This window comes from Phodopus roborovskii, unplaced genomic scaffold (genome assembly GCF_943737965.1).
Source record: "Phodopus roborovskii unplaced genomic scaffold, PHOROB, whole genome shotgun sequence".
Classification (NCBI taxonomy): domain Eukaryota; kingdom Metazoa; phylum Chordata; class Mammalia; order Rodentia; family Cricetidae; genus Phodopus; species Phodopus roborovskii.
This window is the reverse complement of record NW_026126567.1, coordinates 187,300-214,575: the sequence shown is the minus strand read 5'-3', so window position 1 is coordinate 214,575 and position 27,276 is coordinate 187,300. Positions and strand designations below refer to the sequence as shown.

The window sequence follows — 27,276 nt, the reverse complement described above, 5'->3', positions numbered from 1 at the left end:
GAGCCAGGCTAAGGGTGAACTATGTCAAGGTCACAGCCAGACCACATTCACTCCTGGAGTGACTTGGAAGGAGTATGCCCTTTGTGATAGGCTTTTTTCAGGAAGTGTACCACCATGCTTAGTTCAGGCTACAAGGCTGCATTCAGTGCATGCCCTAAGCACGAAGGGCAAGGGTTAGGGGTTAGCCAGACATTAAGTTCAGAGCTAAGTGTGTAACTGAGATCAGGTCTCATACTGTATCCATAATCGGGCTCAGTGTATGAGCAGCACTGGGTCTCAGTGTGTGAGTAGAGTCAACTACTCAATATGTGGCTAAAGTAACCACGCAATGTGACCAGGATCAAGACTCAGTGTGTGGGCAGGGTCAACAATCAGCTTGCAACCAGAGTCAGGATCACTGTGGGAGCAGGAGCAGAGCTCACTGTGTGTCTAGGATTAGGTAGAGTGACCAGGATCAGGGCTCGGTGTGTATCAAGGATCAGGGACCAGCATATGATCACGATCAAGCTCATGTCTGGACATAGCCAGGACTCAGGGTGTGACCATGATATTGCCATATTTGGGGGCTAGGGTCACCAGAATAAGTGTTCAGTGTTAGGCTGCGGTCAGAGTTAAGCCTGTGGTGTGAGGTGGGGCTGTAGGAAAATAGTAGTCATAGTCTTCAATGTTTGACATGAGGTGAGGCCAGTAGGCCACCCTTTGGCCAGAGCTCCCTCTCTGAACACCACTGGTATGTTGGGCCCAGTGGTTCCAAGGGGTTCTGGCACTGTGGGTGTTGAGAAGATCTTGGCCTGTGCCCACTGGACTGAGCCTACAGAACTGCCTCTAGGCATTCATATGGGGAGAGGGGGCTTGCTCCAGTAAAGAACTACTGCCTTTGGAATTTCAGTTCATATCAAGCATGGTCGACAAACATTTACACACCTGTAAATATTTGGGGAATGACTGTTACAGCTGGTGCTGGGTGCCGGTGCCTCCAGGGCTGAGATAGATAAGCAAGGTCTCTCCAGGGGCAGCCATCTCAGTGGGTAAGAACAGGGAGACAGCCATCTGTACATGGACACAACCAAGCTTGGACACTTACAGCACTCCCTAGTCTGGGAGGCCTGTGGCAGAAGGAGATGCTCCAAGAGGAAGTTCTAAGTGGGCAGAGAGCAGGAAAGCATTTAGAGGAGGGTATTGTCAGCCTATGTGACTTTGAGTAGAATATTGCCTCTCTCTGAGCCATGGGAGATACTGCCAAAGGAGAGAATTTCCAGGGAAAAGAAGCCAGCCCAGGAATGCTAGAGAGTCAGACAGGTGAGACCACAGAGGGCCTGGAGCTACAAGTAAAGCCCATCTGTGGTTGCTGCATAGCCCTGGCATTGCTGGGGTATGGTGTGGTTCCTTGAGGTTAGAGGGGAATACTTAACTCTTGTCCATGCTTTAAATGCCAGGATGTTTTCAGGGAATGTTTAGGGTGAAGGAGTAGTCAGGGATCTATCAGCAGGGGCAAAAGAACATCAGAGACCACTGTCCCTGGTTGTGGGCAAGTGGATGGTGTCCAAGGCCAGCATTTCTACACTGGCATCTGGCCAGAGCAACAGTGTGCCCAGCAAGATTACCAAGAGAGCCTGGCAGAAGGATGGTGAATGTAGGTGAGCCTCAGGTTAAGACAAGCAACAAAGACTATGAATCACCCCAAAGCCCATAGCAGTAGGAAGAAATGGACCCCTGGATCCCAAGGAAACTGTGAACCAAGTTGGCTGAAGAAGACTGGCCCACAAGATCTATGGTCTCTGCTAAAGAGAGATAGCCACTGCACTATAACTCAGCAGGAGGCTGCACAGGGACAGATGGCCTGACCTCTGTCCCTCCCTGCTTTGTAGGCTGGATGCCTCCCAGACCACAGAGCAGTGTGCAAGGTGGCTCTGGGAACAGCAGAACATATCAAATGGTGGCCTAGAAACGGCATTTCCTGAATCTCTTGTAGCTAAAGTTCCAAGTTGGGGGATAAAGAAGTCCTGAAGATTGATTCCTTAGTCCAGGGCCTAGCATACTCCAATGCTCTAGGACATGCTCTTATGGCTGTCTTAACTCCTCATTGGTTCTTCGGGCCCCTATCCAAGAAAGACAATCCCAGAAGAGCCCCTATTCAGTGACACCTTCTAGTAGCCAGTCATTGTCATTTGTAGCAGTAAACTGCTACTATGCCTGTTGCCTTTGTCCTAAGCCAAATGACTTGGAGAGTAGAGAAAGTAGTGTTCAGAACTGGCCTCACTCTCCTGAGAAGGGCAGACACAGTGTGGGTGTCTTGGGACTTCCAGTCCTTGTTCTGTGGGTGGCTGAGAAAGGACTTCTAGCAGAGACAGTGGCCCCACCCTGGGTAGGCTATGCCCTCCAGCACCAGAAAGAATGACAAAGGCAGTGGGAGGGGTGGTATGCGAGATCAGATTGGAATGGGCTGGTCACTGGGCTTTCACAGGCTCCAGGGAACCGGTCACTGTTGACTGGACATCTGAGCCTCCCTACCTGCTGAAGCCATATAAAGTCTTTGGAGGCACACTTCCAGCTGCCCACTGCAATCATGAAGGCTGTCCTCTTTGTCCTGGTGGCCACCTACTTCACCCTCCAGCCAGGTAAGCTTTAGACAGCCATGGGCAGAGTTAGGTAAGGTATGAAGAAGAAATGTTGGAGGGGAAGATGGCCCAAGAGAAGGGAAGAGGACAGAGAGGAGCAAGAAAGCCAAAACAGCTTTGCAGTGAGGGCTCTCACTATTGTCCTGTGAGAGGCAGGCTAGAAGGAACAGAAAGGCTCCCAGAAAGGCCACTGAGGGGCAGATGTACGACTGGCCCTTAGTCAGGGAAGCCCAGGGACCAAAAGTCTCAAGTTGAGAAGAGTCACAGAGGCAAGGAGGGAGGAACGGAGCAGGAAAGGGTATTTAGGATGTTTCTCTCTGTCTCTGCCTCTGCCTCTCTCTGTCTCTGTTTCTCTGTCCCTCTCTGTCTTTATCTATCTATCTATCTATCTATCTATCTATCTATCTATCTGTCTATCTCTCGAGACAGGGTTACTCTGTGTAGTGCTGGCTGTCCTGGAACTCACTTTGTAGACCAGGCTGGCCTCAGACTTGCAGAGATCCACCTCCCTCTGTCTCCTGAGTGCTGGGATTACAGGTGTGTGCCACCACTGCCCGGCTTACTTGGGATGTCTTGAGAGGGAAATCAAGGATCTGTCCTGGATACCTTTGCCTCCAGTGCAAGAGTCTACTTGGGTGGGCAGCCTGTGATGATCTAGCATGCTGGATCCTCCCACCAAGTGACCCCAGGAAGGTCATTATACTCTCTATACTCTCAAAGCCTCAGCTTCCTCTTCCAGGAAGGTGTGTGATGGTGGTGGTGGGTGGGAACAGTCCCTAAGGTCATTGGAGACCTAAGCAGGACAAAGTTTGTAGGCCACTGAAGTCATGTGTTTAACATCTGTTCCCACAGATGTGACTTGAACTCCAGCTTTGTCATTTTTCAAAGAGAGAAGACAACCACCACACTTGACATCTGGGGCCACTTGCTCCAGACACAAAGCAGGGTCCTACCATTGCTGCAGAGCATTGCAGAAATCTAGGAGGGTTTGAGAGGCAATCTGGCTTAGGGAATAAAGACAGGTGGACCTCAGTGCCTAGTAGCATGAGGAAGTTTAGGCAGTGTCTCTCTGCACCTCCCCTGAGCCTAGTGGCCAGTGGGGATTTTTCCACCTCTCAGGAATCATAGGTATTTAACAAAACTTTAAATTCCTAAATAGTGAGTAGGGCTTTGGGTGACCAAGAGGCTGCAGGCTGGCACAGAACCTCTGTGAAGGGTGTTGGAGGTTGTTGGACTTGTGCTTCAGCAGTCTGGAGGGGACTGAGATGTGTCTGTGCATTCTGTGTGGGGATGAGCATCTGTACGGCTCTCTTGAAGCGCAGCTGGCCAGCCTCTGAACCTCAAACCTCCTGCTTCACCCACAGGTGCTGCCCTGCAGTGCTATTCATGCACAGCACAGGTGAGCAACAAAGACTGCCTCAATGTGCAGAACTGCACCCAGGACCAGAACAGCTGTTGGACATCTCGTGTCCGTGAGTCCCCCTCTACCCGCTGCCCTGCTGCCCAGCCATTCCACTATCCTGCTTTTCAGCCTCCTTCCCTCTCCAGCTAAGCAACAAACTATCCAGACCTTGGGCTTTTTGCCTCAGTTCTCTCTCGGTTCATCTACCCACCTCTCCATATATCTGCACATTCCTGCTTAGCCATCCCAGAACTCTTCTACCCGTTCCTGCACACTATCCCCTCCTCCCGCTGCTCACTCATTCAACAAACATTTCTGGGACTCAGTGGGGTGGGTCTAGAGCTTTAGCATGCTCAGGAAGGGGCCCTGAGGCAGGGGCAGTGAGGTGAATATCAAGTCCTGTCTTTAACCTAAACTGCCATCTGTCTTCCCAGGGGCCATTGGACTTGTGACAGTTATCAGTAAAGGTTGCAGCTCAAACTGTGTGGATGACGCTGAGAACTACTACGTGGGCAAGAAGAACATCACCTGCTGCTACTCCGACCTGTGCAATGTCAATGGGGCCCACACCCTGAAGCCGGCTACCACCACCCTAGGGCTGCTTACTGTGCTCTGCAGCCTGTTGCTGTGGGGTTCCAGCCATTTATAGGCTCTAGGAGAGCCCTACTAGAGCCTCTACTGTGCAGGGATGCCCCCCCCCCACAACTCCTAACATCCAAACAGAGCTGACCTTTGCCCTGCCCCTTTTGGTTCTCCCTCCTCTCTGCTGCATCTATTTCTCCAGCTGGCGCTTTGCTCCACCCCACCAGTTCTGCTCTGGCTCTTCTGCTACAGGGCTCCCGGGCCACCCTGCTCCCTAGGAGCTGAGCCAATCTGCACAGCAGCTCTTGGGAAGGGCCTGGCGAAGGCTGAGATGAGATGGACTGGGCAGAAATGAAGCTGGGAGGTGGGTGTGAGGTCCTGGGAGTCCTAGGAGATGAGCCTGATAGGCAGACCTGCCCTGTGTTTATAGAGACCCAGAACACAGTAGGCCTGTAATAAATTACTGTTGGGTAAGTTGGAGAGAGCTTTTGTCCTTAAGCAGCCCATGATGAGCCTGGCAATGTCCATCAAGGGTCATGGACATGCCATTGACCTTATGGGTTAGTGTCTGGTTTTGGTAGGAACACATATGCGGCACCTGGCAGGAGGTAGGACTGCATATCTCAGGACACCCGCCCTTGCTGTATAGACTCAGGCACATAGCCAAGCTTCTCAGAGTCCTGTGTGTTCCTCTACTGCCCTCCCAGTGGAAGGAAGCCCCAAGTTTCCATGGATAAGAGGAGCCCCTGGGAAGGAGAACATTCTGCAGCTCCCTCCAGTTTCAGTTACAAAACTTTTTTTCTAGCTGGGCATGATGGCCCCCACTTTAATCCCAGAGCTTGAGATGCAGAGACAGGCAAATCTCTGTGCATTTGAGGCCTGTTTGGTCTACATAGCAGTTCCAGGCCAGCCAGAGCTGCATAGCAAGACCCTGCCTCAAAACAAAAGTCCTTTGTTCTAAGAGTTGCATGTTTCAGGCACACAGGAAATACAAGCACAAGAGTCTTGGAGCAGGCAGCCAGCTGCCCCAACCCCATGTCACGCAGGAGTGTGTTCAGCCCACACTCCCAAGTTCCTGCTGCTGAGTCTGTGTCCATGTCATTAGAAGCTTGTGAGGGGCTGTCTACAGGAGGACATATCCTCCTTGCCATTCCTGGGAAAAACCTTTGGAAGGAACCCTGTCTTACACCTGGGAATAGCCTGGACCCTGGTTGGGGATCTGCATGAGGAGCTGTTTCTACAGCTGATGCCCCTCCCCATGCCAGTGTTGAGACAGTTGCATGAGGAAGTTAAGGAAGTGTCACTCTGTACCTTCCTCCACCCTGTGCCCAGCAGGGCTTTTTGCATGTGTGGCCAGTCACTGGGGCTTCATACCCCTCTCTCAGGGATTACAGCTATTTAATAAAGCTTCAAATTCCTAAATAGAGAGCAACAGCACAGGCTGTGGGCTTTGGGTGCCTGCACAGGGGACATAGAGGATCAGTGAAGGGCCTAGGTGTGTAGGAGCCGAGCATCAGAACTTGAGTCCCATAGTTCAGTGGTGGCAGTTGGGACCCCAGTGGGACAGGGGTCATGCTGAGGGTTAGCCTGGCCAGAGGCTACAGGGCTCTCTTTGAAGGTGATGCCTTCAGCCTTTGTGTATGACCTCGAGCAGGAAGCATTCCTCTCAACCCTGGGACAAGGTGAGCATCCTGAGCTGAGTCCAGGCTCTAGGAGGCCCTGTGTTTCAAGAGGACACCAAAGATCTGGGAGTCTTTCACCTATTAGGAAATTGGTGCAGGACTTGGGGCCAACAACAACCACAAGTGGGTGTGCTCAGGGTGGTACTTCTGGCAGCACAGTCTTTGGGACCTTCTGGTCCCTGAAGATAGTGGAGGACAAGGCTCCATCTGCTCAGCAGTTATAGGGCATCTGCTTGGTCCCAAGGGCTGCTCCTGGCATACAACATCCAGCAGTTACCTAGGCTTGGCTGGGTTCTCTTTGGCACTTCTGGACACCCTAAAACCACCCCACACCACGGAGCCTGCAGGACAGCAGGGGACATATTTGTTCTCTTAACACAGCTGGGAGAACAAAGAGCAGAGGATGCAGAGCTGGCTCATACAGAATGACCATCCTCACTGGATAGACTCCACCCACCAGGGACCACACATCAGCTGCCCCTTAGCTGAGTCTCTTTCTCCCTATGGTTGGAGCCCAAAAGGTCCTGCAGTCCAAGGTTCCCCGGAGCAGAGCGACAAAGGAACTTCTCACCCAACTCTGGAGACTTCTCTGTAATAAATTATTAGAGTTAGGGTGAGGGAAGTAGAAGGCAGAAGGTGCCCCAAGGAGTAGAGGGCATCCCTGGGTGCCAAGACCAAACTAATGACCTGGTATGGGCTTCTAACTCCCCATAGTTGCCTCCAGTGTATCTCAGCTATCTAGCAGGTGAGGGCCAGGGAAGGATGGGCGGGGCAAGGTCTAGGACAGGTTATCCTTCTGGGGCTGCCCTTCGCCCATGCCTTATGTTCCCCCTGGTGGACAAAACGATTGGTGACTTGCCTCTGGAGGTGAAGCCTGGCTCTAAGGCAAACACAGGAGCCCTCGAAGAGCCAAAGTCCTGGAGGGAAGCTTCTGTACCCAGCACTCTTATTTACCTGGTGCTGGCAGAGAAAGAGGTGTATTGAGCAATCCTGTAGACACCAAGGTGTGTTAGGGCAACCAGGCAGAGTTCAGCTATGAAACAGACAAGCATTACTTTATTCTTGAAACTACAGCGAGGTGTGCTCAGATCCCTTCGAGGGGACCCTGGCAATGTGGCCTAGGCTAGGAGAGGGGAAAAGAAAAATGGTAGCAGGGTGAACAGTGTGTGGAGAGCAGCCAGCAGAGAGGCTCAAAGCATAGCAAGGTGATAGGAGCAGTGGAGGCCCAGAGGATGGGTGATCATTCAAATCTTTCCCGGCCTCAGAGGTCTGATTACAGGTTACCTGTGGTGGGTCTCTTTCCTGGAGGCATTCTCTGAACAACGCCACCAAAAGCATTCCTTACTCTCTTCCTATTCAGAGGCTGCCCCTACCCAGAAACAAAGTGTGGGAAAGGTTCTTCCAGGTCATTTGGAGCTACCCTTACCTCTTGGAGTGTCCAAGAAGACCCTGTGACATCCACCGTCCTCAGAAGCAAAACCGAAAAAGAAAAGAACTTTGCCCTGGACAGAGACCACAGCAAACCCACCCAGCCCAGTATGAGACAGTTGGAGTAATTCAGCCCTGGTCATCTGGAGCGTAGTCAGCCCACCCATCCTTGGGCTCCGTTTAGTCATTTGTACGCAGGATTATCAAAGTCCAGGAGGCTATTCAGGACACCCAGCCCGATCTCAAAACTTTCCCCTAACCTGAAGGAAAGGGACTGGCATTCCACAAACCATGGCCGGCTCCTTTAGCTTAGTAGATAGACAAGTCATTTGCATTCATCGTACTCCTCTCTACACCCCAGTTCTTTTCCTCTATCTTGGATGCTATTTGCATTAAAAGAGGTAAAAGGTAGAATAATTAATGGGGTGCGCTTAGGGTGATCAAGTTTTTGGCGGACAGAGGGTGAGTACTGGGGAACAAGTAATGTGGCTGCAGACTGGGACTGAAAGGCACTCTAAACCACATCCAGTGCCCCAGGGACTTTGCGGAAGCGGGACGCCTGGGCAGGCTTGTGGGTCTCGGGCAGCCTCGCAGAAGCAGCATATATAGCGAAGCATTGTCCGTTTTCCTTGCAAAGTTCCTCAGCTACACCAGGGAAGATTTGGAAATCTTTGGTTATGCTCATTTGAGCTACTGGATTGCAGGAGAGAGCAGGCTTCCCTGTCGCTCTTGCCCCCGCAACGCCCAGCGCAGCGGCCAGGTGGCGCTGTATTGCTCCACGCGTTCCCGCCTCGCCCCGCCCCGGGAAAAGCGAAAGCGGCTCTGGCGGAGGAGCGGAACACACCACCAAGGGCGCGCGCGGGGGGTGGGATATGATCGGGCGTGTGCGCTACTCCTGCAGACAACGCTGCTGCCTCCGGCGCCCCCCCCCCACGCCTCGAACTTCTGGAAGAGGTGGTGCGCTCCGAGCGGTTCCCGGAGCTCCTAGGCTCCTGAGCAGGCCTGCAGCAGGCACCTGCACCGGGTTCCTGGGCACCGGGCGCCCGCTGCCAAGATGCTGGGGCTGCTGGTGGCGTCCTTAGTCCTGGCGCTCGCCTTCTTCGCGCTGCTGGATGGTTGGTACCTGGTGCGCGTGCCCTGTGTGGTTCTGCGCGCACGCCTGCTGCAGCCGCGCGTCCGCGACTTGCTAGCAGAGCAGCGGTACGTGGGCCGGGTGCTGCCTTCGGATCTGGACCTGCTGCTGCACATGAACAACGCGCGCTACCTGCGCGAGGCCGACGTGGCGCGCGCCGCGCACCTGACCCGCTGCGGTGTGCTGGGGGCGCTGCGCGACCTGGGCGCTCACACGGTGCTGGCCGCCTCGTGCGCGCGCTATCGCCGCTCGCTGCGCCTGTTTGAGCGGTTCGAGGTGCGCACCCGCCTGCTAGGCTGGGACGACCGCGCCTTCTACCTGGAGGCGCGCTTTGTCAGCCTTCGCGATGGCTTCTTGTGCGCCTTGCTGCGCTTCCGGCAGCACGTGCTGGGCAACTCGCCGGATCGCATAGTCCAGCACTTGTGCAAGCGCAGGGTGAGCAGCCCTACCCCTATGCCCCTGCCCTGTGCAACTCCCAGCCCCCTTCCCACGGAAGACCTAGTTGACATTCTGGGACTGGTCTTATATCGGAACACTTTTGCACTTTTCCGCTGGGCCCATGCTGATGCCCCTCATGGGGTCCCCACCTTCTATATATGAGATGCTCAGACCATGTTTCTTAGAGTCCAAGTCCTAGTTCTGTGTGGTCTAGAGTGCTGAGTCACCCTCTCTGGTTTCTGACAGGTGCCTCTTCCTGAGCATGGGATAACAGTATGGTCAGTTAGAAGCAGTTGCTGGGAATTCCAGTGGACCTGAGATCCTTTTTAGCACAACTTGCAGCTGAGAAACCTGGGATGGATTGACTCCAAAAGACCACAAGCCTTGTGTCTTTCCAAGCTTAGAGGGAGGAGAGCCCGATACCTTCTGGGACCCAAGGTTCCCCAGGGCCCAATCCTCCAGCTTGGTGGCAGAACCAGCTCCTTCAGTGTGGCAACTGTGACTCTGGAGACAGCCAGGGTAGTGATGGTTGCCAAGGCAGACTCCTGAAAGGTGCCAGGGCAGGCCCCACCCTATTGAGCCCTCTCTGCCTTAGATAGGTGCCCCTTCTAGAGCATAGAAATGACCTTACATCAGTGAAGGGGAACACAGACTCAGAGATGCCGGTCATTCACCCAGTCTGCACAGTGGTTGGTGTTAGACAAGGATCCCTGGCTTTCTGTCTTTGTTGAGTCATGAACTCCTAAGGGCTGGTTGGTACTGATTGGTACAGTGCATGTGAGGGGACTGGAGGTGCTGGCACAGCAACCGATGTGGAGAAGGTGGAATCCATGCATGCAGGCATCCCAGCTCAGCTGGAGGCCTGGGGTTGCTGGGCGTTTCCCTGGTTACTGGACTGTGTCATGGGTCAGGTTGGGTCCTGGAATCCTAGAGGCTAGTCTGGGGCCATGTGCTAGGAAGAAGTAGCACCGATGGCAGATTGCACCCAGAAAGGACCCAGGCTCTGGGCTAGCAGTTCCCACCTGCTGTGTGGCACTTGCCATGAGAGAGGTTAGAACCTCTGCTCAGCCTCTACCTCACCCCTCAGTCCTGTGAAGCAGCCTTGTCTGGCACTTCTAGAGGAGTGCCTCCCCATGCCCTGCCCCTCATTCTGCTTTTCCCCAGGCAGCTAGTAGCTCGCCAGGCAGCCAACCTCACAGGCTTTTGCCTGGTTCTAGAGACAGGCTTCAAGCATGGCCTTGCTGATGAGGCCTAGCCAAAACAGATGAGATAGAACGAGCTAGGAAGGGGAAACTAGGTTAGAGGGATTGGGGAGGTCCTAGGCAGGTGTCATAATGGGGCTTGGTTCCTGCAAGGTCAGAGGCTAGAGCATGATGTAAGCAGAGGTCCAGAGGAAGGAGAGGGCCTGGCTGGTTGCCCCTTTGTTATGCCTCTCTCTCAACACACAGCAGCAGTTGGCTCTCTGAAGCTTTAGCTTCCTGTCCCCTTGCAGGTGGAACCCCCTGAGCTGCCGGAAGACTTGAAGCACTGGATCGCCTACAATGAGACCAGCAGCCAGCTGCTCCGTGCTGAGAGTGGGCTCAGTGACACCAGAAAGGACCAGTGACCACCACATCTGCACCCTCCCTGCACTGCCTATCAGCCAGTCCACTCTACAGAAGGGGCCACCTGGGCTGCATTCCTAGCTGGTGTGGTCTTGGACAAGCCTGGCACCTTTTACCTGCTTGACACTCCTCTGTGCTTACCTCATCTTGGGCAGCTGTTGGGGTGAACACTGTTGTCCTGGCCCAGCTTTGCCTCTGGGTCCCTATAGCATGGCTGTTCTAGTGTGTCTTGATGAGCTGGATCCTGGAGCAGAAGGGTCAACACAGAGCCCAAAGTCAAGGCTGCTGTGGCCAGGCAGGCCAGAGTAGTCCTGGGTGTGGCTGGGGCCTGCTTCTTACTCAGGGACAGCCGGCCCTCTGGAGGGTCACCTTATAGCAAGGAAGATAGGCCAGGACCAGCCCAGGGGCCCCTTAGAACACAGAAGGGCGTGTGGAAGCTGGCCCCTGGCCAAGATTCTGATGATGCCCACCACTCTTAAGAGGATGTAGCCTGTCTAGCCAGGTCACTGAGGCCAGGAGTCCTGGTGTAGGGGGGTCCCATGACTATGCCGAGCACCTGCCCTGTCAGCTCAGGGGAGGGGGACAGCTGCTTGATGCTAGGCACTGCCTCCTTGCTACCTCTCTAGGAACCATACCTGGAGCCAGAGCCGAGAGCTTCAGTGATGCCCTGACCCTCACTCACACCCCCCTGCCCCCATGCTACTATGCTTGCCTTAGTGCTGTCAAGGGGAAGCTGCAAACTGTTTTATTTAAAGAAAGCACAAAATTAAAGAGTTTAAAAGGCATGTATGCTGGGGAGGCTCTCATTTCTACAGGCTTGCCACCCCTGCACAGACCTATCCTTTCCTCGGTGCATCTTCTGGAGGAACATGGATAGCATAGGGTGTCTCTGAACGCACAGCTAAGCCTGATGAGTCATGGGATTGAGACCAAGAAGGAGCAGGCTAGAGCCCCAGCTGGCCTTCCTACCTTGATCCCCTACCCCCAGCCTTTGAACTTTGCAGCCCTAGTCACATGTACCTGGCATAGGCAGCAGTGGGCTCTTCGTGCCCTTTGTGGGCAGGGTGAGTAGGAGTCTCAGGATTTAGAGCGGATGTTTTTATGGGGGCGGGCAAGGGATTAGGTTTGTGCTTTACCCAACGTAGTTCAGAGGCCTGAGGGTCTGAAAAGGAGTGGGTTCATTTTAAGTAATTACTCAGCGATGGGGGAGGGGTGGAGAGGTTGTGCTAGCATACAGCTTGGAAGACCTGTCTTTGCCACCTCTGGCCCTGAACCTGTAGGCACATGGGTGGCTACTCATTGTCTTAATTTCAGAGGCTTTGGGAGAAGGGTTTTGCCCTTCCAGGAGATGGTCAGAGAGGAAAGGGTCAAGGACAGTCTAGCTGTGAGGGTCTGGGAGGGTGTATGGCTGGCCCATAGTGCTGCCAGACTTTCACTGGGATTCCAGATAGTAAACAGTAGGAGCAAGGTGGGGCTTCTGTGTCTCTGCCTGCAGGGCTAGAGGGGCACATTGCCTGACCTCGGGTGTTCCCTGCTTAATGACCTAGATGTGTAGTCATTCATCCAGATGTGTACATAGGTGGGTAGCTCCAAGTTAAACCACGAGGCAGGGCTGTTGCAGTTCTGTGTTGTCACTGGGGACCAGGTAGCTGAGCCGAGCTTGCAGCTCAGCGAGCTGCCCCCTCAGGGGCTAAGCTATGGTGTTGCTGCCTCCCTGTGGACCCGGGACTAGGGTTAGACTGATAGTGTCTCTGAAGAGGGTTGAGGCAGTACCCCAACTGTTCCACTAGGGGGTGACATCTGCCCAGTCTCCACAGTGAACTGATAAGCCATGGCCTCTTGCCTGCAAATCCAAAGCTCAGTGAGGCTCTCTGAAATTAAATTGCAGTTTGGTGATGGCGGTGTGTGTGTGGGGGGGGGGGGGTTGGGCGGGGAGGATTGCTCCACTGGGGGTACTGCAGGTATGGAGTTGGTTCTAGAAATGGTGGTGGTGATGGACTTCTTTGAATTCAAGGCCAGCCTGGGCTACAGTGCTAGTTCCAGGACTCCCAGAGCTGTTATACAGAGAAACTTTGTCTCAAAAAAAACAAGAAAAGAAAAGAAATGGTGTTTAGTTGGTGACTTAGGGGGCCAGGTTGGCAGCATAGAATGTTAGGGGGAAAGGTGCTCCACACACCTCTCAGGGGGCTTGAGGGACCCTGCTATTGTCCTAGTTACTCTCCTCTGTGCTTGCAGACTATTGGACAGTCTGCTACCTTCTTCACAGGGCCCAGCCCAGCAGTCCTACTTGCCAATGGGACTCCAGGGCCATGGCCCCCTTAGCTGGAGAATCCAGGAAGTGCTCAGTTAAGAAGCATTAGTGCCTGGGGTCATTCAGGCCCCATGGCTGCCACATGCCTCACAGATGGCAGAGTGGCAGCCACAGGCTACACTGGTAAGGGAAAGCAGCAGCCACAAGACAAGGGCTCTTAGATCCCAAGGAGCATGAGCTCCTGGCTGGGGAGTCACTGTCCCTCCATCCTCAGCCCTGGTCACTGCCCCTGGGAGTGCTCTGGGCCCAACATGGCATTGGGTCTGAAGTAAACATTGCCTACATTTGATTCTGCAGCTGTCTCAAGGAATGGGCAAGCCATTCTAAGAGGTGTGTGTGTGTGTGTGTGTGAGAGAGAGAGAGAGAGAGAGAGAGAGAGAGAGAGAGAGAGACAGATTTTTGGAGATGGACATCCCAAGAAGATTAGTGTAGAGGCGTTGCTGAGCATCTGACCCCCTGTTGTATTCCTGGCAGATTTGGACAGACTACAGATTCCTGGAAGCAATGACATCCCAACTTAAAGCTTTCTTTTTGAGACAGGGTGATGTTTAGGGTGCAGGGGGGGATATTATTAGGGGAGGGTTTTCTGGACTGAGGAACGTGCCCTGGACTGAGATGGGCTAGTTTGTAGAAAGGGTGGTCCAGGAGGCCTTTCTCCCTCTAGGTTTATGTCTCTTCATCTGAGATATGAATGAGGGTCAGGGTCCTGGAACATGCCAGAACACAGCTTGTCTTCCCCAAAGGCAAGCTCTTTACATTCCTAGTGCCCAGCAAGGACAGGAGCCTCTTCATCATTGGCTTATTTTATTTTCCATAATTTGGTGGGACAGCGTGAGTGACCTGAGGCCCAGCGAGCTCTGCTCACAGTGCCATGCAGACAGAGATGACTGCAGGAGGCACCAGGCCCTGCTAGGAGAGGAGATATAAGAGGAATGAGGCACCCTGTGTGTCTAGAGTCCTGTCACCAAGCCTGGATCTCCTGAGTTGCAGAGGTCACGGAAGCAACAGTAGACAGGGTGGGCAACCCCAATGCTGTCAGGGTCAGTGGCCAGGCAGGAACTGGAGCAGGAGCGGGTCACCATAGGACTGTGGTTGAAGGGGAACTCTGCAGGATGGGCAGATGTCAGAGCCTGAAGCCACTCCAGCTCCTATCTCTCTGCATACCCTTTCCATATCATTCTACCTTCTCAAACCTCTCCTGCAACCCACACCCCAGTTCTGCCCAACCCTCAGCTGTGGCACATCTGCAGAGCATATGTATTCCCAGGCCGTGAGTGGGGGCTCTAGCCCAAGTCACAGTAGCAAACACTGACAGCCATTCCTTCTCCCTTATCCACACCTACTATCTCAGTGCAGGTGCTTAATGGCTATCGCTCTACATGCATGCACTCACACTCATTCATACATTCCTCTCCGCTTCCTAGGCTAAACAGAACAATGGTGGATGAAAAGAAGCATGGGCAGGGGAGGTAAACCTGACCCCAGGTGGACCAGCAACCCTTGCCTGAGCCCAGCCTTACCCGCTTCCACTGTCTCCAGTACAGTCTTACAGGCTGTGTCTTCCAGGTTGCACTGAGCAATATTCTTGCAGGCGTTAATGGCTGTGGGCTGCTCACAGGTATAACACCTGAAGGCTTCACCTATCAAGTGTTGGGAGCACGCACAGTCTCACCACCTAGCTCCAGGGACCCATATTGGAACTAGGTAGATGTGAGTGAAAGTGACCTCCTGAGATTCTTCAAGACCCAGATGGCTGGCTGACAGACTGGAACACCATGTCCACCATCCAAGTCTGTCTCCCTCCCTGGAAAACAGGCCATGGCCATGACTTCTGTCCCAGGACAAAGTTGAGTTCTAAAATCCAGAAGGCTCACCAAGGGTCCAAAGGAGGCTATAAAGCCTCCCGGCTCCTCTCTTTCATTAGGACATGGGGTAAACTGAAGCCCACAGCAGACTCCCCATGTTAGTCTCACTCCCAGCCACTCACCAGAGCCCATGTTCCAGGCTGCCAAGAGCAACAGCCAAGTGGTGCAGTGAAAGGCCATTCTTCAGTCCTCAGGAGCTGGGAGCCTGTCTGGTTTCATGTTTGAGGATTTATACTCAGCCTCCGGCTTCGGCTTCTGGGTGTTGTCAGGACCAGGGTGACTCAGGAGGGTGGCACAGGGCTGGGGATGTGGGTGGTGGATGGGAGCCATCATCACTTCCCATCCTGGGGTGGGGCTCCTCTATGGACTTCTTGGGAGTCCCTGTCTGGGAGCCCTGTTCCTAATTCTGCTGGCACACCTCCAGTGCTAGACACCCTGCCCTGTTGTCCCAGGACAACTCCAAATGAGGAAGGCTTTTAGAACTTGGCTCAACTGGCCCTTTAATGAGCCTCTTGCCTCAACTATGTCAGATAGCCCCAGTCCTGAGGGCTCCTGTGCAAGGCTGCCTTAGATCTGCCTGATATAGGGAACTTCACAGGAACTGTATCCCCATCTGCCTAGCCAGAGCCCAAGACTGATCTATGTACCCACAAAGTAGAGGCTGAGCCGGTGTAGAAAGGGGGAGTAGCTGGTGAGGTGTAGGTACTATGAAGGTAGAGGTGGACATGGGACATTAGACTGACCACAACTGACCATTAGTGAATGGCTTTTCGATCAATCTTGAGCTTTAGTTCTGGCAATAGACTCCACTTACCACCCCCCCAAGGCCTCCTGAACTCATAGTCTCTCCTGAGTCCCTATGCCTATTCCTGTGCTGGGCATTTTATGTCATGGACACACTAGATGTTTTCCTGTGCCATAAGGACCATCTAGGCCTTCATCCTCCACAGCCCTCACCAGATGGGTTTCTATTTTTTTTCTCTGTTCTCCAAGGTTCTAATGAATGGCCATGTGAATGGATAGGGGGTAGGCAGATGAAGAAGGAGAAAAATGGCAAAAGATGGATGGATGGATGGGTGGAGGATGAGTGATGGATGGTTTGATGTTGGGTGGATGGATGTTGGGTGGATGGGTGGAGGATAGATGATGGATGGACAAGTAGATGGATGGATGCACGATGAATGGATGATTAACTGCGTGGATGGATATATACTTAGCTAAAAATAAGTGATGATAGATGGGTGACTGCATAGGTGGGTTGTCAGCCTACATGTGTGTCTCTTGTCAAGAGCCAATAAGTGGGCCACCTTTTACAGACTGTCACAGCAGAGTTATAGCCTGACCTTGTGACAGAATGGGAATCAAGAAGGAGCTTTGGGCCAGGCACCTAGGAGGCATGGGTTTTTCTCATGGCCTTTCAGCTTTTCTATGTGTGGCCTTGGGATGGTCCCTTTGTGTTTCCAGACCTTGGTTTCACATTTATGGGTTGCTAGGGTAGAAATGACCTGGTGCTGTAGGGTGAGGCCTTTGTACAAGGTTTGCATGAAAGTAAAGAGAAGGTATGGCTGGCAGAATGAGGGACTGCAGTTCCTGCAAGTTAAATAGTGGGGCCACTCAACTCTGGGCCTCTGTCCTCAGACCACACCCAGAGGTGAGCCAGAGAATGTTTGATTCTGAAGCCTGGGAGACTGAGTCTAGATATGGCCTTCTGGGTGACCTACACCTGCTTACCAGGCATTCACTCTGGTCTCCCCTTCTTTCATCTGTAAACGGGACAGATGAACATCCACTGTACCTTGCTCAGCAGAAGTGGGTCTTTATGGCTCTGTAAGGCCCCTTGTACCACAGTGCAGGTGAACTTGGACTCCAGGGCTAGGGACAGAGTGCTGATGAACAGTATAGGATTGTGTACTGCAAATAGGAGATATTGACATGAGGCCGACCTAAGGCTGCCTGAAGGGCCTGCTTGTCCTGGCTTTGGAAAGGAGGGGTGACCTCACAGGTTAGTGATGGCAGGGGAGGAGCTAGGCAGAGCAGCAGCCAGGAGAGGGCACACAGCATTCTTGTAGTGGATCATGCCACTTCTCTAGCCCCCATTGCTAGGGTTGCGAAGGCAGCATTGTGTCTGGGTCGACACTGCTGGGCAGGGTTGAATTTATGCCCTTGTCTGGCAGCTTCTTTATGTGAGTTCACACCCTCACCACTGGTCCCAGGTGTAGAACCTGGAGATCGGGTTTGAACCCAGCACAGGATAGTGTATGACTTGGAGGGTCACCCTTCTGAGTCTGGAACAGAGCTTCTCCATGAACCTGAGTGCTGCAGATGCCGTGATGTGGCCCTGGGCCAGTTATTTCTCTTCTCTGAACCAGTCTAATCCTTAAATTGGAATGATGACAGTCCTAGCCCCTGGGGTTGCTGGGATGCTGAAATGAGGGAATATGTGTAAAACCCGGCCAACCAAGACTGCCTGCAGAAACCAACAGAGGCTCTGACAAGATTCTCCCAAATTGTCTCTCTTGCACCTGCCCTGACAGGGACCCCTAGGTTTCTCTTCATGTCTGTACAAGCACCTGATGCAATCCCCAGCTTTTATGCAAGCTGGAACCTTGGCCACTTCCTGTTTCCTTCAATCCAGCTGGCCATTGTCCAGCCCTAGCCGTCTGCCAGATCATCCTGTTTGTTTCTTGGAGTCTGTCTTCTCCCCCTTATCTGTACCCTCTCCCTTCCACTGAAAGGCACTGGCTAAAATGCAAATCACACCACTTGCTACTCTTCTCAGAAACTTCTCCTGGATTTCTATTACCTTCAGGGCAGACTGCTCCACCCTTTGGTATGTGATGCTTGCTCTTCTTGCCTTCTGCTAGAGTATCAGCATTGCAATGGAGGAACATTTTTCCATTGCTCTAAGTCCCTTCCCACTTCCAACCAAGAACTGGCCATGCTGACTGTTGAGAGCATTTTCTGGAGGAAGGAAGGAGGGGTGGAAAAAGGGTGAATGGATAGATTAAAGGAATGGGTAGCCACCAGGATTAGTGGTACTTGGAAAGTGGAGGCAAGAGGGTCAAGAGTTCAAAGCATCTTCAGTCACAAAGTGAATTTGAAACCATACTAGTCTGCATGAAACCCTGTCTCAAAAAATGATGGACAGGTGAAAGGATGGAGAATGGATGGGTGGATGGATGAGAGAATGATGGGTAGATGATAGAAGAGTTTGATGGAAAGATTTGTTGTGGTTAAATGTATGGCTAGGTGGGTAGACAAGATGATGGATGAATGGATGGAATAAAGGATAGATAGATAGATAGATAGATAGATAGATAGATAGATAGATAGATGGGATGATGAGTGAATGAGAAGATATAAAATAGATGGAAACCAATGACTAATAAAATGTATGGGAGGATGGATGGATGGATTGTAAGGTGGGGAAAGGGTGGATGGCTGAGTGGTGGGGTTTGTGGGCAATTGAAGTCAGAGATTTGTTATTTCTTCCAAAGAGATCTAGGGTAGTGCTATCCATACCCCAACCTAGACCTCAGACTGCCCTCTCCCCAAGGTAAAAACGGCTTTTCTTGTAACCCTTTGCAAAAATGCAGTTGTCACAGGCCTGGAAATCCCAGGAATGAAGAGCTCACATTCTTTTAGGACAACCCTCTTCTTCCAGAAAGAAATCTGTCTCTGGTCATATTGCTTAGAAACTTAAATTTGGTTTCTGTTCAGGGCAAGAGCAAGGCTGGGAATGCAGAGAGTTTGTTGTTTACTTCTAATTTCAAGGTCAGAGGGATGGTGTTGGGGTGTGTGTACTAGAGCTGTTAGGCCTCAGGAAAGGGTTGGAACTTGCCATATCAACCAGCCCTGTGTTGGAGCAGACCACTGGGTACCCAAATTGCTTTTCCTTCTTTGCTGAATCTTCATCCAGCTGAAGTCAGAGGCCCTCAGGTCATCAGGCCAAACTCTGCCCTATCTTCCTCCTACTGGCTGATAAACTTTCTGGATCACCACATTGGTCAGGCCCTTGGTGAGGATGGGGCCTTCCTGAAGTACCTCATTTTTGACCAGTGATGTGGAGAGGGGACTGACTGACAGACTCAATTTTATCGAGTCCAAAGAGGGACAAAACTCTGGAAGAGAGGCTCACAGCCAATGAGACTGAGGTCAAAGAATGTTATGGATTCACTTGGGCAAAAGCTGCAAATTAAACCCCTTCCAGGGTGACACACTGGATCCTGATCCTGGTCACAGACAAAATTGACCCCAGTTTTAGGCAGCCTCCTCACCCCTGGGTATAAACTGGCTCATAGACTGAGCCTTGTTCTATAGTCATAAATTGAGCTGTTTTCTGGTCATAGACAGCCCAGATCTCTCATCACAGGTGGGGCTTGTCCTCAGCCTCTGTGGTGGCCTATGGAGTGTCTGTCCATTTGTAAAGGCTCATATTATACAAGAAAAGTCAGGTGAGCAAGAATGATGTGATAACCGGACAATGCCTCTATCTTGTTGACAAAGTCAGAACTCAGAATTACACACCCAAATGTGGGTATCTGAGATATCACAAGAATTGTAGATTTTCATTATTCATATTGTAGAAGTCTACCCATTCTTCCTGTGGAGGCATCCAGACAGAGATCTGTAATTCTTGGGATTGGTTGTACCCCCAAGATTTGTGGTGGACCTCACTGGACTATGGGAGCCCTGACCTCGGAATCTGGCTCAGGAATGAAGAGCACCACATGAGGCAAGGATGTAGGCCCCCAAGTCCCAAGGACAGGGAGCCTCCAGGTTTGGGGTGTCCTCAATGGCACTGGTCATGGGACCCTAGCCTGGGATCAGAGCTACCTTTGGAGGTTGTGACCAAGAGGAAGATCCCTGGATCCAGGGTCAAAGATTGGGGCAATGATGGAAGTGAGACACTCATCTCAGCTTAACTGAAGATGCTACCAGCTGAGTGAGGGGCAACAGAGATGTCTGCAGGTCAGGGAGGAGAGAGACAGGTTTCATCAGGGAGCAGGGGTCTTGTTGGTGAGCTTCTCCTCTAGCCTAGCCTCTGCCAACTTATCAAACTCCCCACAGGCCCTAAGGCCTAGAAGGCAGCAATCACCTGATCTGCATGGGTGTCCCAGGCCTGGTGACTGTCCTTGCTTATGATTTTAAACTTCAGGAGACAGTAGAGAATAACAGGGATAGAAATGGAGTTAGAGATGTAACAAGGAGGCTCATCTCCCTGTCCGCAAGGCAGGTCAGTACCCAGAAAGGAGACTCAAGAGGTTGATGCAAGTGGCCTTTGTACTTCTTCAGGGCATCAGGGAACTGGGCTGTCAGGATAGTAGGGCAGAGTGAAAAGGTCATGGCTTTACAGCAGGCATTCCAAGATAAAGGTAAGTGCTGGGGCAAGGACCAGGGCCCAAGGGCTGCCCAGGGTGGGTGCTCCATCCACGTTGCATAGATCAGAATTGCAGCAGGAAACTGGCCGGGTTAGCCCAATGCCATCCACGTCTGAGGGCTCACATTTGCTGGCACAGGACTTGGTCACGGTGGAGTCCCCCAAGAAGGGGAACACTGTAGGATGCAGAAAATGTCAACCAGAAAGGTCAGTCCTTTGCTACCTTCATGCCCCAAGCCCAGGGGCTGCCTACTCTGGGTTCACCCACCCCACTGGCCTAGATTCCTTTTTAACCAGGACCACTGAGTGTTTGTGACATACAAAGGACACCTATGGCATCTTGCACTGGTCTGTAATACAGAATGTAACCCAAGCTGTAAGGCAGCTAACTCTGCCCATTGGCTCCCAACAAACAGCAAGTGTCTCCCATCATGAGGGCAGAAGGGAAGAGAGGGAGGCCTGCTGGCTGGGAAATGATGGAATGGTAGTAAAGACTGTTTGGAAGCCCAGTAGGCCAACATCACTGGTCTGGAGAGGCTGAGACACTGGACCCCAGTTCTGTCCCACCCAGAGTCTACTGACCAGTCTCCAGGGAATAGAGTGTGGTCTTGCACATGGTGTCATTGATGTGGCAGGTGGTGATGGTGACACAGTTTGATACACTCACAGGATCCTGACAGGTATAGCACTGCAAGGCCATAGCTGGGAAAGAGGTGACAAGAGGACAGTAAACCGCCTGCTGGTAACATTCGCCTCTGGTATAAGGAGACAACAACATTAGCCAGGGGCCAGCTATTCACTGACCATTGATCTAGGTAGGTCTTACAGACTGTGCCTCTGGAAGAATGGACTCAGTCTGGGGCCAGGATGAGGACATGCAATGATCATCAAAACACACACACACACACACACACACACACACACACACACACACACACACACACAGGCCAGTTTCAAGCAGACATTGTTAAGGCAGGTGCCCTCATCATCAGTTACTCTCCTGCTGAAGTGTGCTGCCTGTCCTGGGATCAGGCAAATAGGTCCTTGGAGCACTGGATGGGAGCTGCACCTAGGACCTCACAGGTACCATCTTGGCAAATGTGTTTTCCCTGAGGGGAGAGGTGCAGGTGTAGAGTAAAGCCTGGGATTTCAACTTGCCTGCATCCCAACCCCAATATCAGCAGCCTCAGTAAGATTGACTGTCTCCAACTGGTCTAAACAATCTAGATTCACAGAAAAGTCACCTCCCCATCCCCAGGCACTTGGTAGGGCTTCTGCCTCTGGCCAACTCAGTCTCTAGAAATGTTTGGGGCCACCTGGCTTAAGTCCACACCACGGAGCACCTAACTGCTTGCGTGTCAGCATCATGTAGGTACCACATGTTCTCTTAAACCCCGAGTCCACTGGTCACCCCATCTCTGGACATTTCTGTGTCTCCTTTCTCCCTCTACATCTGCATTGTACACAGCGCCCTAGGCAATCTGCACCAGTGTCCCAGGTCTCCCCATTTTCCGAGTTCAAAGACCTTCCCTAGAGAACATGCTAAGAACCTGTAACTCCCAGCTGGCATCTAGGGCCTTACTGCTGGCTTCTGCCTGCCTGTCTGGTCCCAGCTTTGCCTTCTTCCCCTCTGCAACTCCCCCCTGAGCTACTCTCTGAAGACAGTCCCAAGAAGCACAAACCCTGCTGCCCCCATACTCCCCTATGCTCACCAAGCTCCCCGCAGGTGGCCAATACTAGAGCCAACAGCACCATCCAGGTCCCCTGCATAGTTTCAATGCTCACTCTGGCCTGCCAGGTGGGGATGCTGGAATGCCTACAATGGTGGTCTGACCGGTTGGTAAGGCAGATTAGAAAGGAATCAGATTTCTGGAAGGCTGGCCCTGTCTCCTCACCAACGCCCCATTCTCCTGGGCACTCCTCTGACTCCTTCCGGAACATACCCAGCCCCCCTCAGACTGTTCTTCCAGCTCTATCCCTTCCTGGTCCTGGGACTACTTTCCTCTTTCATTAGGGGTCCTTTCACACCATCCCTGTAAACTCCTAGCCAAAGGGATCTTCTAGATTCCTTCCTTTGGGACAGGTCAGTGGTCTCCAGGCTGCACAGAATTGGACTGTGGGGATTGGGTTCTCTTGCCTACTTCCAGCTATCTTAAAGACCCTTCACCTTATGGCCAGCTGCTGTCTGCAGAACAGAGCAATGGCCTGGCTGCTCTGGGCCAGAATCTTTCCAAGGTGATCTTGGGCCTCCCAGCTCCTCCAAAGTAGTCAGCGAGAAGGTGGGGTGTGCTGAATTGCCACTAACAACCAGTCCAGAGTTTGCTCAAAGGCCTAAGGAACAAAGACAGAACTTGCCTGATCAACAGGAAGGTTTCTGAAGGAAGGGTGCAATGGGAGGGCCAAGGGTGGCTTTAAAGACTATTCCATGTTTCCTGGAGGGTCATCCACACTGGGCCCATCTCAAATGGCCCATGGGTTGATCTCAGGCCGGACTTCCCTGGGCCCAAATACTTCCCTCCACCTCCCTTCACTGAAAGTCAGGAGTTAGAGCAGTGGTTTTCAACCTGTGGCTAGCCACCCCTTTGGCAAACCTCTATGAAGTATCAATGAAAATAATTTTATGGTTGGGGGTCTCCACAATATGAGGAACTATATTAAAGGGTCACAGCGTTAGAAAGGTTGGGAAACATTGGGTTGGAGAAAAGGAAGTCTTCCCCCCCCCCCTGTGTATCTATGTGTCTATGTGGTGTCCTTGCCCCAGACAGGAGGCTGTGACAGGGATCCCCATAATCTGGCAGCACTAGGTCCCTGATTCCCCCATAGGTTGCTCCCTAGAGGATCCTATCTCAGTTGAGAAGTGTAGGGGTGGAGGCACAGCTGCCAGATTCTTTGCTAGCGGTCAGAGCCACACTGCTGCCGGGCCTTCCAGGGGACTTGTGGGCATCCAAACCCCACTCCTGTCTTGGTTTTACTCTTGCTGCCCCACAGCAAGGGGTGTCACATTCGTGCTTCTGCTCTGCCCTTCCAATTGAAGTGATCTTTGTGGATCTCCATTTTAGTTCTTTATGGTCCCTGGGATTTCTGCTAAGCAGCTCCACAGGGGTCTAGCTTCACCCTGCATAGGAGATCCTCATTTTCCTAGGCACTGGAGTAACCACTGGGCTTTCCAAGCCTAGCATGAGTCAGAGAATTGGCCTACCAACTGTATTTTTCCTCATGACAGTTCTGGAGGGACAGAGTACTAATTAATTTTAGTGTAGATAAAGAAACTAGGTTCTGAGAAGCTAATTGACTAAGACAAGGTCACCTGGCAAGCCAGGCAGCATCCCAAACCTGTCCGATTTTGCAAATCATTCACCATGCATGGCCATGACCACATAGCATTGGGCACAGACGTGCTGAAGTTAACTGGATTACAAAGCCTACTCTATGCCTACATGTTCTTAGGTTGAACCAAGTCCCTCCACCACACCCAGATCCGCTCAGCTCCCTCCTGTCCTCAGGCTCAGGGGCCCCATGTCTGTCTCACCACCTGGAATATACCTGTCCCCTAGGCATCAAAGCCCCTAGAGTTTCCACCAACTATACTGGGAGACCCAGGCTGTACCTGGGAAACTTCCATCATGGGGCAGGGAGGAATGTAGCTCAGCCAGGGCCTGGGCTGGCTCTGTCTGGGAGGTCCACACCCTTCCCTTCTCGATTCCAGTAACCTTCGGATCAAAGCTTAATGCGTGACTATGGTCAAGGCTCAGAGTGTAACCTGATCAAGACTCAGAGTACAAAGGAATCAGGTCTCAGAGCCTGTGACCAGGGTCAGGACTCAGAATATGATCAGAGTAAAAACTCACAGTAGGACCAGGATCAAGATCAGGGCTCAGTGTGGGAACCACGGTCGGGGCTCAGAATGTGAACAAGACCAGGTCTTAGAATGTAACCAGGAATAAGGCATGGCGATTGGGATCGGGGTTAGTATATAATCAGGATCAGTTCACAGTATGACTGGTGACACGTCTTATGAGTGTCTGGGCTTTGAGCTCAAAAGGTGACTGTGGAGGACCTTCACAGCACTTCCACTAAGCTAGGACATTGTAGGTTCTCTTTTGGGGCTACTGACATTGAGAAGTCATACCGGAACTATGACTCAGTCACATTCTACCTTTCTGTCCCTCTCACGCTGCACAGCCACTGGTTACCCAGACATACCCAGACTGACTTTGTCTGAATCACCTCCTTCTGGTTTCAGCACTAAAGAAATGTGCTGGTGTGATGGGTAGGAAGAAGCTTTGAGCAGAGACTCTGCATGGATTCCTGCCTCTGCCTCTCAAGGTAATGGAGATCAGCTGCAGAGACCTGGCTTTGATGCCTGGGAAAGAGAGCAGTGGTTACCATCCTGAGCTCCAGACAAGCTATGGAGAGGAGGTCTGTTTAGACAGATGCTCTCTCAAGTTCAGAAGAGCCCTGACTCTGCCTTCCCTGTCTGCACTGAATGTTGCCACTCTTCCTTTATCCTCTCACATCATCTCCCAGGGAGCATCCATAAACCCCATAAGCACCTATGTTTTTGGACTGGTACCCTGGCTTCACCATGAGAGCAGGTCATGCCAGGACAATTTGTAATCCTTTACTCCACCCACAGCCACTCAAGGTTATTCTGACCATGCACAGCCTTCACCCAGAATGTTCCATTGAGGGCCCCAGCAAGCCATGGGCCCTCCCCTTGCAGCCAGGATCTGCTGACCAAAGGGCTCTGGCTCTCCTGTCCCTCAGAAAGGAGCACCCAGGAGAACAGAAAAAGGCTCTTTTTGTTGTTTTGTTTTGTTCCTCAAGATAGGGTTTCTATGTGTAGCCTGGCTGTCTTGGAACTCACTCTATAGACTAGGCTGGCCTGGAATTCAGAGATTCACCTGCCTCTGACTCCTGAGTGCTGGGATTAAAGGTGTGTGCCATCACTGCCTGGCCAGATGAGTGGCTCTTAAAATTCCCACACTGAAAAGGAAGTGTCTCACAAACAGGACCCAGGAGGGTACTATGGAAAGAGGCCACTGTGCCCTGTTCCTCCAGGATCTTTCTAGAAGGATGCTGGTATGCATGAACCCCTGTGCACCAGCCTCAGGACCCATGAGCATTAGATATCCAGTTTCATCCTTAAAGGGAGACAGTAGACATGTCCGTACCCTCTCACTCACTAGCCAGTTGTCAGAAGAATGTTTCTAGAAGGGCAGAGTCTGCTCTCAGGGGAACTAGAACTGCCCCCATCACTGTCCCTGTAATCATAAACCACCTTAGTCTTCACTGTTGTAGTGCAACCTTTCCAGGAGGCACCCAGGAAGATAACATGGTGGTAGTTGTGGTTTAACTAAAGCCTTTCCCAAAGGACCTATGTGTGGAGTCCTCAGAAGAAACAATTAAAGATCACCCCACATTCAGACATCTTCAACCTGCTAGCCGGTCCCTCTCTTGAAAGTCTGCCTTGAAGCCTCTGATTTTGCAAATCAGTCACCATGCATCGCCATGGCCACCCAGCAGTGGACACAGATGCACTGAAGCTAGCTGCATTAGACAAGAGACTCATGTAGTAGCATCTTGCCTTGCCAGTGAATTTGTGTTAGTGGCCATATCCCTTTGGCTTCAGGTGCATATGGGTGTGGGGCTGGCTCTCTCTCTCTCTCTCTCTCTCTCTCTCTCTCTGGTTATGGATTTTGTAGGAAGGGCAGAGATTTCATCTTCTGGAGCAGGAAGGCTGCGGCTATTCTTTACTATTATCTGTGTAAACTGCTCACTAATAAAACACCCATTTATCATTTATCTTGGGTCTAGTGAACTCATTACTACCCAGCCTTCAAACACAGGTGTCTACAGAAGCAGCGTCCGGCAGACTTCAGGCTACTTCCAAGTCTGCCAATTTTCCCTCCAAGGAGCAGCACGGAGGCCACCTCCCACATGCCTCACCCCCTGCATCTTTCATTGGGTGCTCTTTACTACCTGTGCCACAGCCTTGATAATAAGGGTGATGAGGCTCCTACCTCAGAACTCTTCTTTTCTTGGACTTCCTGTATGTGTCCTCTGTTCATTTCCTGTGGCACTGCTGTGTGGGCACACGTGGAGGGTGGCGTGTTTCTTGGCATATGGTACAAATATTTCCTTCTTGGTCTTCTGCCTTTCAATTTTGCTAACAGCTCCATAACACAGGCTGCCCTGAACCTTCAGTCCCAGCCTCCCAAGTACTAGGAAGGTTCTGAGTATATTATTTTACAGATTCTTATGTAGTAATTTGCAATTCTCAATTTATATTTTGCATCTTGTTTATCTTTTTCTTTTGTGTTGTCTTTGTTTGTTCACTTTTTTTTTTTTGTTTTTTTGAGACAGCCCTGGTTGTCCTAGAACTCAGTCTGTAGATCAGGGATTCACCTGCCTTTTCCTCCTGAGTTCCGGGATTAAAAGTGTGTGCCACCACTGCTTGGCTATCTTTTCTTTTTAATTTTCAGTGGCTTTATTGACCATGCCTCACATATCTGGCAGCTCACACATTTCCAAGTGTTATCCGTTGCTGAGTGTGGTGATGCCTACCTGTAATCTCTGCATTTGGGTGCCTGAGAAATGATTGTCATGGGTTCAAGGCCAGCCTGGAGAGAGAGGGTTGGGGTAGATCCCACTACTGGGCTCAATAATTTTGACATAGCCACAGACATCTGGGTTGATATGTTCCATTATCTCAGAAAGGAAATCCATGCACTTAACTCTTGAACCATCCCTCCATTCCTACTGCACCAGGAAAGGTACTCTTTGTTTTCAACCAAGTTTCTTGACATGCAGCTCCTTAGAACTCTTGGAAAT

The 27,276-nt window shown here is 51.8% G+C and overlaps 4 protein-coding genes across 5 annotated transcripts in view; 2 read left to right on the top strand and 2 right to left on the bottom strand.

Moving 5' to 3' along the window:
* Psca (prostate stem cell antigen) overlaps positions 1-5,076 on the top strand; it is a 1,185,392-nt gene extending 1,180,316 nt beyond the window's left edge. Inside the window, exons 2-4 of one of the 2 annotated variants that reach the window (XM_051202694.1) lie at positions 2,519-2,618; positions 3,983-4,090; positions 4,455-5,076. In XM_051202694.1, coding sequence (XP_051058651.1) covers positions 2,567-2,618; positions 3,983-4,090; positions 4,455-4,669 — 375 coding nt within the window. In that variant the 5' untranslated portion in view covers positions 2,519-2,566 and the 3' untranslated portion in view covers positions 4,670-5,076. Of the gene's footprint in view, positions 1-2,464; positions 2,619-3,982; positions 4,091-4,454 lie in introns of those variants that run through there. The other variant, XM_051202693.1, reaches the window with a different exon arrangement.
* Positions 5,077-8,626: 3,550 nt separating this feature from the next.
* On the top strand, positions 8,627-11,647 carry Them6 (thioesterase superfamily member 6). The gene is made up of 2 exons (XM_051202556.1): positions 8,627-9,279; positions 10,775-11,647. Exons 1-2 carry the CDS (start codon positions 8,767-8,769, stop codon positions 10,886-10,888), a joined length of 627 nt encoding a protein of 208 aa, XP_051058513.1. The 5' UTR covers positions 8,627-8,766; the 3' UTR covers positions 10,889-11,647.
* Positions 11,648-14,026: 2,379 nt separating this feature from the next.
* Positions 14,027-15,286, bottom strand: Slurp1 (secreted LY6/PLAUR domain containing 1). The gene is made up of 3 exons (XM_051202494.1): positions 15,185-15,286; positions 14,718-14,837; positions 14,027-14,302 (listed from the first exon to the last, which is right to left on the bottom strand). Exons 1-3 carry the CDS (start codon positions 15,240-15,242, stop codon positions 14,148-14,150), a joined length of 333 nt encoding a protein of 110 aa, XP_051058451.1. The 5' UTR covers positions 15,243-15,286; the 3' UTR covers positions 14,027-14,147.
* Positions 15,287-20,327: 5,041 nt separating this feature from the next.
* Lypd2 (LY6/PLAUR domain containing 2) lies at positions 20,328-22,263 on the bottom strand. Its single transcript, XM_051202567.1, has 3 exons — positions 22,155-22,263; positions 21,025-21,144; positions 20,328-20,618 (listed from the first exon to the last, which is right to left on the bottom strand). The coding sequence occupies exons 1-3, from the start codon at positions 22,210-22,212 to the stop codon at positions 20,413-20,415; spliced, it is 384 nt and encodes a 127-aa protein (XP_051058524.1). The 5' UTR covers positions 22,213-22,263; the 3' UTR covers positions 20,328-20,412.
* Between the last annotated feature and the right edge of the window lie 5,013 nt (positions 22,264-27,276).